The following is a 12,381-nucleotide window of genomic DNA, read 5'->3' on the forward strand; positions in this document are numbered from 1 at the left end:
TCCGTGCACAGTTAAACTTATCTGTTTCTGAATAACCGAAGCTTAACTGTTAACTGGTTTCCATGCAGAGTTAAACTGATCTGTTTCTAGATAACTGAAACTTAACTATCAACCAGTATTGGTGTAGAGCTAAATCAAGTTTATAGACTATGAAGTAGTCGTTTTGATCTGATTGTTAAAAAAACTTACACTTCAAATGAACCTACCTACTCAGGAACTTCCATATGTTCCGACGATTAACCAGCCATCCACTCATCACAGACTCTGTGATTCAACTCCACTAGCTTCCAGTAGATGGGCAGGGTTATGCAAGTCCACCCAAAAGATAAACACCATAGCAAGTGCTTTTGCTTGGACATCATCCAGGACAGAAAGGGTGAAGCATCCATTTCATTCGTGGTTCGGTGGGAAACTGGTGAATGAATTATTGGTACCTGTTGATGACTCAAGAAATGTCAGCCAACAAACAGTGAAGTAAGCAGAGTGGACTACTTACACCAAAAAAATTTAATACTTATTCGAGCTCTCTCAGGACTGAGTAGAACTTGGTATGTACCTTTAAAGTGTCAAAGGGGAGAGGATGAGTTTCTTGTTGGCATACGTGCAGTAGAACCCTGGCAAACCTCACAATATACCAAATCCTCCCAGTGAAACCACACTCTGGCTCGTGGATGCCAACTGAAACAAACATCAGAGGAAAGGTATATTTCTGGGAAATGTCATTCACAAAACGAAACTGGTCATCTGTCAAGTGAGATCTAGTGGTGACATCTTTGAAATAGATGTGGTGCAGATGTTATCTATCACTTTTACCTATGCAAAGAGAGAACTGATATTCCTTTGAAGAGTCATTCGATCTTAACCAGATCGGACAAAGGAAAAGCTGAATGCACAATCTATGTAGTGGATGAAACAACAGCACCTTTGTAGAAACACATTGTTCCATGGTTTACTAAGAATAGTTCTGATGTTTTGGCACCACGTAATGCAGTTATACAAGCTATGCACGAAATAAATTATTCCCCATGTATAAACCAGGAAACATCAATTCCTACTGTTGTTTGTAGTTAACCACAAAGCTTCACAATGGACTATGTGCGATGTACCCACCGTGGGTATCAAAACCCAGTTTTAGTGCTATAAGCTTATGGACTTACCACTGTACCAGAGGGAGCGTGTTCTTTTGTAATCGTGAGTGATCTGCTATCTACCTGTAAAGTGCAATGGTTATAGGAATGGTGAGTGTAAAAGAAACTGATGTTAGCAGTCATCTTGGCTGGCATTCATCACACTATGGCTGTAAGTAAATATGTGGTTACTAATACATCGTCTGTGGAAAATTTTTCAAGTAATCTAAACCCAACATTATTGTTTTCATTACTGGTTGATAAATTTCATAACACTATTTTATGTCAGCAGATGAGTTAGAGTTAGGGTTGTGTGAATGAATTTACTTCAGCACACGATATTACTCCTGTCCTAACACTTGTCTAGTGGCTCAGTGGTTAGCCTGAAGACATGTAATGTCAAAACTGGGCAAAACAAAATTATGTCATTGTTCTTCAGAATAAAACAAACAAATGAACAATTTGCCCTAAGATGGCTGACAATTTAACAAAGTAGACCTTTTCCAAGTCCTACAAGGCATCATTCAAAAACTCAATTTCTTATTTTTGCCTAAAAATGGTTTTTACTCGTTCTTTGCATAGTGAGAGACTGTCATTTAGTAGCTGCTTTTTGTTTTCTTACTTGATATATATTTCACCCTAAGAAGGTTTTCTTGAGCTCTGATTGGCTCTAACCCTTGTGGATTGGTTGTATGTATATGTTTCAGTACAAATTAATTTTATTTGAATTTCCCCACAATGAAAATCATTAAAATTACTAAAACAAAATGACTGCTAACAAACCTGTGTTGCTTATTATGTGTTCACTGAGAACGATAAATAAAAGGCTTCCACTTATCAAAAGCATCAGATTTTAGGCCTAACTTTGAAGTTGATCACTGTACTTAAACATGGCCTATTGTATAATTGAAGTACCAATGAATAAAAGTTGTTTTTTAGTAACATTAGTTAAAATGATTAGAGCAGTACCAAGCAGAACAGTTTCAAGTTCACATGATCAATTTATTAATAACAATCATATAATCAGTCAATAGCTTTGATCACATAATGTGAGATCAATGAGAAAACTTTACACTGATGCAGAAAGTTGGTCCAAAGTGGTCCACTATTGTAATTAAAAGTAATTTCTACCCACTTACTTTTAGTTACACTAATTATTTGTTTCTCCATTAAACCCCATCTTTCTTTCAGTTGAAACCTAATAATGCCAAGAAATATATTCATAAAAAAAAAAATAATTTTTGTAAAATTTTGGGGAAAATTGTCTACAATGGAAGAAAAGTTACAAATAACTTATGTATCAAATTACAGTTAAATTTGGAACAATTTATGCAGAATATTATTAAAAGAAAAAAGCTTTCATAATAAAACGTAAAAATGATCAAAGTTAATTCAATGGTTTTGATTGGTAGAAATCTTTTAAATTTATACACAAGTTATCAGTTAAAGTTACAGGAGAAATCATATACTGAACACCAACTATTGTTTGGAAAAAACAGTTTGAAATATGAAAACCTTTAGAGAAATCCCAAATGTTTGTGAAGGATATTTTAATGGTATTACTACCCCTTACAAAATTTATAATAAGCAACATGATAATCACAAACACATTTATTCACGTTGTAGGAAACTGGCAGTATAACAACTTCACTGGTAAGGACAGGAAGGAGAAAATCACCAATATACTGCTCTTGAACAGAGGTTATGGTGCACACTTGAGAGATTCAACAAAGTGCAATGCCAACATTTAAATCTGGCTTATGTGTAAGTCGTACTTCTTACTTACTTTAATCTTACAATGGTACAAAGTATGCATTTTCTTCCAACTTGCTGAACCAAATAACATCACTTAGAAAATTGTGCTTTCATCAATGTTTGATTACTCCTGAACCAACCATTTCCTTCCACATCATCAGTCAAATACCATTATCAAGAGAACTATGCTAAACTATCATCAACGTTTTTTTGTCTCCAAAACCACCTCCTTCCTCATCATCAGTCAAATAACATGATGAAGAGAACTATCCTTAGCTTTTGTCAATGTTTGATGTCTCCAATACCATTTCTTTCCCTATCATCAGTCAATTACCATCACCAAGAGAAGTAGGCTAAGCTTTAATCAATGTTTGATGTTTTCCAAACCACTTCCTTCCTCATCATCTGTCAAATACTAACAACAGGAGAACTAGATTAGCTTTTGTCAATGTTTGATGTCTTCTGAACCACTTCCTTCCTCATCATCTATCAAATACTATCACCAAGAGAACTAGGCTAAGCTTTCATCAATGTCTGATGTCTTCTGAACCACTTCCTTCTTTACCATCAGTCAAGTACCATCACCAAGAGAACTAGGCTAAGCTTTCATCAATATCTGATGTCTTCTGGACTACTTCCTTTCCCATCATCAGTCAAGTACCATCACCAACAGAATTAGGCTAAGCTTTCATCAATCTTCTATTATCCCAAACCACTTCTTTCCTCATCATCTGTCAAATACTATCACCAAGAGAACTAGGTTAAGCTTTTGTCAATGTTTGATGTCTTCCGAACCACTTCCTTCCTCATCATCGGTCATGACATTGACTAAAGTGCCCACAACTTTGCCAAGGCTACCTGCCATGTGGAACAGACTGTTTACCCCAGATGATCCTGCACCTGTAATAATAAAGATAAAATTTGTAACCCTTAAGTTGGATCTATGGAACATACATAAATGTTTCTAATATCACACCCTAGCTCTAATTATAATCTATGAGACTTGGAGAACAAGACAACTGTGCCAAATATTTATTAAGAACCAACAAGTGATTACCACCAAATTGTTATGGTAATGAAAAAGTTTAAATAATTTGAAATTGCACTTTGATGTTCAATTCCTTTATTGCAATACCGTGTTAAGTGCTGTGTTCACTTTCCACTTTTCTTATTGGTTATATGTTAAATATTTTTGCTTGATTTATAATTTATAGTTATACTCGTGTTACAAAACTCCCCTTCTCTCAGGTCAGTGTGCTAATTTTTTTAATCTTCTTCACTTTCAGTCTAGTGTACAAATATGTAAGCACGTAAAGATGTACAAACATGCAACAAAGGAAATTTAGCTTCATAAAACAACCAGAGTTACTACATCTGTATAGCAGTTGAATGTATAAATCAGAACAGGGATGAAAAGTAACTGTTTGTTAGATGGAGATGAAAGACTGTTAAACCATTTTAAGATTGTATTCTTCTATTTAAAAAGTGATGATATGTCTAGCATTAATCAACTAATTAATTATTAGATAACTCAAATCATCATAATTTTTAATGTAACAGAGAAATTAATAACAAGGATGTTCTCTAGGACACACCTAATGAAATTATTTAATTTGAAATGTTTGATAATGCTGGATAAATAATTACAGAAATGTTTGTTAGGATACAAACAGAGACTTATTAATCTTTCTTGTAACACTGATTAAACAAAACTGTACTACTTTAGATAACATCAATCTAAAATCAACCAAAGATGAACCAGTTTTACCCAACAGCAGCTCTGACACATCAGTTTTATGTATCTAGCAACAATATTTGTGAACCAGTTTTCCCATACAACTGCCTTTTCAAATATATTTCATTTATGTACCGACAGTTCGTATGAACCAATTTTTCCAAACAGCAGCTCCAACAAGCCAGATTTGATTCACATTTCTGACAAACCATTTTACCTGATTCTGGAGTTGTACCATTCTTCCAAGCTGTGTGGTCAGAAGAAAAGCTTCGTCCTCTGGTCAGAGAAGGTTGGGGTGTCGTATAAGGAGAAGTTTGTAATGACACCGAGTTACTACGTAATAAACCTGAAGATGGCTGAACAGAAAAAATAAAGTAATTTCAGATGAATACATGTAATACAAATAAATGTTTTAAAAGTTTTCATTAAATAAGCAGTTTTTATCATACTTAAAATATATTGATCTTAACATCTATAACTAACAGTCATTATCTCTAGTTCTAATAATTAACATTATTCACACCAGCAGATCAGGCAAGAAATCATGTAGTCTAATGGCATAACAACGTGTTTTAATGGACAATATTCATACTAATAACATACACTATAATGTCATCAGATGAGAAATGCAGTTGTAAAAAAAAATGATAATAGTGTAATCCAAATGGAGAAGTACAGCTACGTAATCATTAATGGATTTAAAATATTTGAAAAGGTACTCATCGTAACTCAAGTCAGATCTATCCAGTGATGTACTTAATGTATGCAGAATTTGACTGCAATTTCTAACTAGGTTGTAGTTAGATGTTAGAACAGTTTTTACAACTGGAAACAACACTGGTTCCCCTACTTCCAATTATGTTAGTCAGTGTGTGGTCCAAGTATTTTGGTGCAATCCCTAATGCTGTACCACTGACCATGTGAAGGCAAATGGTCAGCAGCAATCTACTGCTATTTTAATACACAGAACAATACGAATTCATATCAACAAGGCAAACAAATGCAAGTCCATAAAATTCCATACAGTACACAAATTAATCAAAGTAACTTGAAATTAATTAGAATATTTCTAAGAAATTAGGTATAATAAAAATAATTGTCACTACAATCATTAAGCCACAAAGGCTCAATTTATAATTTAATTAAAGTTCCTTTTTATGACAGTAAAAATAAGTATTTCACTTAACAGTGACCTGACCAAAAAGTGATATTCTACTTCACATCTTCCAAAATGTTAAACATAATAAAACCTAACAATAACTACAACTTCACTATCTAACATATCTACTCAACACTATACAATCAAGGCAAGTAAACAAAAATCTACTTCAGTATAAACTTTAATATTACAAGAAAATTGAACAAACTTCATTTTGTGCTCCAAGTAACAGAAAGTTAGTATTAGTGAGAAATAGTAAATGGCCTGTAAATAAAAAACTAATTAGAAAAGCTCAGTTATCAGTTGTCATTACACAACAGAACGTTTTACAGATTTACAACTTATGATATTGGATTTCAATACAGTACAGAACTCTTAACATAATTTACAAATTAAGATATTGGCTGTCATTACCCTACAGAACTTTTATCTGATTTACAACTTATGATATTGGCTGTCATTCCCAAACAGAACTTTTTACTGATTTTCAACTGATGATATTGGCTGTCATTCCCTAACAGAACTTTTAACTGATTTAAAACTTAAGATATTGGCTGTCATTACCATACAGAACTATTTACTGATTTACAACTTATAATATTCGATGTCATAACCTTACAGATCTTTTTACCGATTTACAACTTATGATAATGGCTGTCATAACCTTATAGAACTTTTAACTCATTGACAACTAATGATAATTGCTGCCAATATCTTACAGAACTCTTTACATTATTTACAAATTAAGATATTGGCTGTTATTACCTTACAAAACTTTTAACTGATTTACAACTTATTATACTGGCTGTCATAAACTGACAGAACTTTTAACTGATTTATAACTTATGATATTGGCTGCCATTACCTTACATAACTCTCTACAAATTTGAAACTTATGATATTGGCTGTCATTCCCAAACAGAACTTTTTACTGATTTTCAACTGATGATATTGGCTGTCATTACCTAACAGAACTATTTACAGATTTACAACTTAAGATATTGGTTGTCATTACCTTAGAGAACTTTTCACAGGTTTACAACTTATGATATTGGCTGTCATTACGTTACAGAACTTTTTACTGATTTACAACTTATGATAATGGCTGTCATTCCCAAACAAAACTTTTAACTGATTTGAAACTTAAGATATTGGCTGTAAATACCTAACAGAACTATTTACATAATTTACAACTTATTATATTGGCTGTCATTACGTAACAAAAGTTTTACCCGATTTACAAATTATTATATTGGCTGTCATTAAGTTACAAAAGTTTTTACAGATTTACAACTTAAGATATTGGCTGCTATTTCCTTAGAGAACTCTTTACAGATTTACAACATATGATGTTGGCTGTCAATACCTTACAGAACTCTACATAATTTACAATTTATGACATTGACTACCATTAACATACAAACATTTTTATTGATTTTCAACTTATGATAATGGCTGTCATTACCGTACAGAACTATTTACTGATTTACAACTTATAATATTCGATGTCATAACCTTACAGATCTTTTTACTGATTTACAACTTATGATAATGGCTGTCATAACCTTATAGAACTTTTAACTCATTGACAACTAATGATAATTGCTGCCAATATCTTACAGAACTCTTTACATTATTTACAAATTAAGATATTGGCTGTTATTACCTTACAAAACTTTTAACTGATTTACAACTTATTATACTGGCTGTCATAAACTGACAGAACTTTTAACTGATTTATAACTTATGATATTGGCTGCCATTACCTTACATAACTCTCTACAAATTTGAAACTTATGATATTGGCTGTCATTCCCAAACAGAACTTTTTACTGATTTTCAACTGATGATATTGGCTGTCATTACCTAACAAAACTATTTACAGATTTACAACTTAAGATATTGGCTGCCATTTCCTTAGAAAACTTTCTACATATTTATAACTTATGATATTGGCAGTCATTAACTTATAGAACTTTTACCTGATTTAAAAACTTATGATATCCGCTGTCATTACCATACAGAACTTTTTATTGATTTACAACTTATGATAATGGCTGTCATTACCCTATAAATCTATTTACAGATTTACAACTTATAATATTCAATGTCATTATTTTACAGAACTTTTAACTAATTTACAACTTATGACATTTTCTGTCATTACGTTACATAATTCTTAAGAGATTTACAACTTATGATATTGGATGTCAATACCTTACAGAATTCTTTACATAATTTACAACTTATGATATTTGTTGTCATTACCGTGCAGAACTTTTCACGGGTTTACTACTTATGATATTGGTTGTCATTATCTTACATAATTCTTTACGGATTTACAACTTTTATTGGCTATCATAATTTTACAGATCTTTTTACTGATTTTCAACTAATGATATTGGCTGTAATTCCCTTTAAGAACTCTTTACATAATTTACAATTTATGATACTGGCTGTCATAACCGTACAGAACTTTTTACTGATTTACAACTTATGATATTGGCTGTCAATACTTTACAGAACTCTTTGCATCATTTACAACTTATGATGTTGGTTGTCATTACCTTAGAGAACTTTTCACAGGTTTACAACTTATGATATTGGCTGTCATTACGTTACAGAACTTTTTACTGATTTACAACTTATGATAATGGCTGTCTTTACCTTACAGAACTTTTAACTGATTTAAAACTTAAGATATTGGCTGTAAATACCTAACAGAACTATTTACATAATTTACAACTTATTATATTGGCTGTCATTACGTAACAAAAGTTTTACCCGATTTACAAATTATTATATTGGCTGTCATTAAGTTACAAAAGGTTTTACAGATTTGTAACTTATGATGTTGGCAGTCATTACCTTACATAACACTTTACATAATTTACAACTTAAGATATCCGCTGTCATTACCTTACAAAACTATTTAGTGATTTATAACTTATAATATTCAATGTCATTACCTTACAGAACATTTAACTAATTTATAACTTATGACATTGTCTGTCATTACATTATATAATTCTTTAGAGACTTACAACTTTTAATAGTAGCTGTCAAAACCTTTCAGAACTCTTTACATAATTTACAACTTATATTGGCTATCTTTACCTTACAGATCTTTTTACTGATTTTCAACTGATGATATTGGCTGTCATTCCCTTACAGAGCTATTCACAGATTTACAACTTAAGATATTGGCTGCCATTTCCTTAGAGAACTCTTTACAGATTTACAACTTATGATATTGGTTGTTGATACCTTACAGAACACTACATAATTTACAACTTGTGATATTGGCTGTCATTAATAATAATAATAATAATAATAATAATAATAATAATAATAATAATAATAATAATAATAATAATAATATTTATTAAGCAATAAATTAGACACAAAAAATCAAATAACAATATAAAACCATCAAAAAAGAGTTAACTCGTCCTGTGATGGTTAAACACATAATAAAGTAAAATCAAAATAAAATTCCCTGAATATTATCATCAGTATTTAAGATCCATTGTTTTAAGTATTTCTTTTGATTAACACGATTAATAGAAGATCTTATACTATAAGGAATAAAATTATGAATACGAGGTGCCAACTAAAGATATTGATGAAGTGTAACTGTTTTACGTGGTGTGGGTACATTAATTGGAAAAAAAGATTGAAGTCGTGTAAAATATGAAGTGACTTTAAAAGGCCTATTAAAAGAAACATGCATTGTAGATAAAGCTAAAAAATATAAATAAAGTTTACCATATGAAAGAGGGGAGTTAAATTTACTGAAATCGGTATCAAGCCTATGGGTAAAAATAAGATAGAAAACACTTTTTTGCAACTTGTGAATAGGAATTAAAAAAGTCTTATATGTGCCACCCCAAATTGAAATACAATATTGTAAGAAAGATTGAAAGAGAGCATAATATACACTTAACAAAATATGATAAGGAGCACAATGACTAAGTTCAAAAATTAGCATAGAGCTATATTTTAATTTATTAACTAAAGAATTAATATGAAATTGCCAATTTAATTTTCGATCTAAAATAATTCCTAAATATTTAACAGAGGAAACTTGAGTCAATTTAGGACACTTACAATTAGGGTAAGTATAACAATCACTGGAATGATAAAAAATAGAAGGAAAAGCTGGAATGACACCATAAAGGTTAAACTGAAGAAGAAAAGATTTAGATATATTTAAGGATAAGCCATTACAGAAAAGCCAATTTTTAATTTTATTAAGATCACTAGAAATAATGGCTTCATTAATTAGATTTGGCTTACTATAAACAACAGCAATATCATCAGCATAGGCTTGGATATCTCCAAAAACTGTTGGTAAAGAATATCATTTATATAAATGAGAAATAATAAAGGGCCCAGAACAGAACCTTGTGGTACTCCAACATTAATTGTAAGCCAATCACTATAATTATTATGGATACAAACCGATTGCTTTCTATTGTGAAAGTAAGAAAAAACCAATCAAAACAATGCCTCTAAAACCATAATAAGATAATTTATTTAACAAAATTTTATGATTAACAGAATCAAAAGCTTTGGCTAAATCAAGAAAAACAGCAATTGGATGAAGATCAGAATCCAAAGCTTCTGTAATACTTCCCACAAGTTTAGCAACAGCAACCTCCGTTCCAAGCCCAGGCCGAAAGCCAAATTGAGAAGGAGACAAAACTGAATGTCTATCAAGAAATGATAAAATTCTAATCATCATAGATTTTCAAATAGTTTAGAGAAATGTATTAATAAGGAAATAGGTCTATAATTCGTAAAATCAAAAATATTACCAGATTTATAAATAGGAATGACCAATGATAACTTGAAAGCATTAGGAAACTTCCCTTGAGTGAAAGATAAATTAATTAAAAAGTCAAAATTGGTGCAAAAGATTAGCATTAGCTTTCAAAATCTTAACCGAAACACCATCTACACCATTAGAAGCTGAATTTGATAAGGAGAAAATATTATTCATAGTTTCAGATACAGTAACAGGATATAGGTAACAAGAAGAAGAAGGAGCAGGAGGCATGCCCTGAGAACAAAATTTAAGATCGGAGCAAGTAGATTTAGCAACATTAACAAAAAATAATTCAAATCAGATAAATCAGTAGTACCAAAATTACAAAATTTCTTATTTTTTTTTTAACATCAATAATAGAGTTAACAATATTCCAATTCTGTTTAATAGTTTTAGCATTCTTAAACAGGTTATGATAATAAGTCCATTTAGTCTTACGGGTCAAGCTAACAACATAATTCCTTAAACACTTAAATCTAATCTTTAGATAAATATCATCAGGAAATTGATGTACTTTCTTTTTTAACTTATCTCTTTTAATCATTAACAAAACCAATTCACTGGTAATCCATGGCTTAATTTTTCTAAACTTTTGTGACACAGAAACAGTAGTAGTACAACTTTGAATACAATCAGTTAACACTTCAGCAAAATTATCATAAGCAACATTAACATCAGAACAATTCATAATACAGGACCAATCTGAAAAATTCAAACAAGAACTCAAATCATTAAACTTAATCTTTTGAACATTTGAAACATGTTCTAGATCCGATAAAATGTCTATACATAAAACAATTGGAAAATGATCGGTCAAAAACTCTCAACAATATAAGAATAACAATTTTAACAGTATTTCCACTAATTAAAAAATGATCAATACAAGAATTAGTAACATTGGTTATCCGTGTAGGAGAAGAAATAATTATACGAAGATTGTTCTCAGACAAAAACTTAAAATATGCATTCTTATAACAAACATCATCAAATGCCAAAACATCTATATTAAAATCACCAACCAGTATATTAATATCATATTTGTATATATTCAATTCTAATGAAAGCTCATCAATAAATTTCAATACAGGCAATCTAGGAGATCGATAAACAACAAAGAGATTAAATTTCTTATTTTGAATCATACAAAATAAAATTAAAGCATCAGACTTAATGTACTGTACTTCTTTTATCATAGTCAGTATCTCAAATTTAACAAAAACTGCCACTCCACTAGCCTTATTTAGACCAGAAGATGAAGAATAAAAGGAGTAACCTGGAATCTAAAAGGAAACAAATCCATCCTCAACAAACCAAGTTTCAGAAAAAGCTATTATATGAAATTTAACAACGCTTGATTGTAAAAAACAAGAAATTGGTCAACATTTTGAGTAAGACTTCGAATGTTAACATGTATTAAATTTAAATGACCAACAGAAAAAACATTTGGTAAATCAGAAAGAGAAGACAAAGTTGGTGTAACACCAACAATATCATCAAAATCATCAGCCATTGCAGTAATTATAAATTATTAAAATCAATCAAGCAGCATAAAACAATGGGCTGAGTAGTTTCTGATTTCCTAATGAGAATATTACCATTCGATACCCAAAGAAATTTTTATTGATTTTCAACTTATGATAATGGCTGTCATTAACTTACAGAACTATTCACTGATTTACAACTTATAATATTCGATGTCATTACCTTATGGAACTTTTAACTGATTTACAACTAATTATATTGGCTGTCATTACATTACAGAACTTTTTACTGA

General features: G+C 30.8%; 1 protein-coding gene across 2 annotated transcripts in view; it reads right to left on the bottom strand.

The window, feature by feature from the left end:
* Window positions 1–2,108: 2,108 nt before the first annotated feature.
* The window catches only part of LOC143257213 (dystrophin-like), a 92,965-nt gene continuing 82,692 nt past the window's right edge, over window positions 2,109–12,381 (bottom strand). For both annotated transcript variants that reach the window (XM_076515603.1, XM_076515601.1), the window contains exons 26-27: window positions 4,835–4,973; window positions 2,109–3,782 (exon numbers count right to left, since the gene is read on the bottom strand). In XM_076515603.1, coding sequence (XP_076371718.1) covers window positions 3,655–3,782; window positions 4,835–4,973 — 267 coding nt within the window. In that variant the 3' untranslated portion in view covers window positions 2,109–3,654. The remainder of the gene's footprint in view (window positions 3,783–4,834; window positions 4,974–12,381) is intronic.

The sequence above is a fragment of the Tachypleus tridentatus genome, chromosome 7 (genome assembly GCF_004210375.1).
Source record: "Tachypleus tridentatus isolate NWPU-2018 chromosome 7, ASM421037v1, whole genome shotgun sequence".
Classification (NCBI taxonomy): Eukaryota; Metazoa; Arthropoda; class Merostomata; order Xiphosura; family Limulidae; genus Tachypleus; species Tachypleus tridentatus.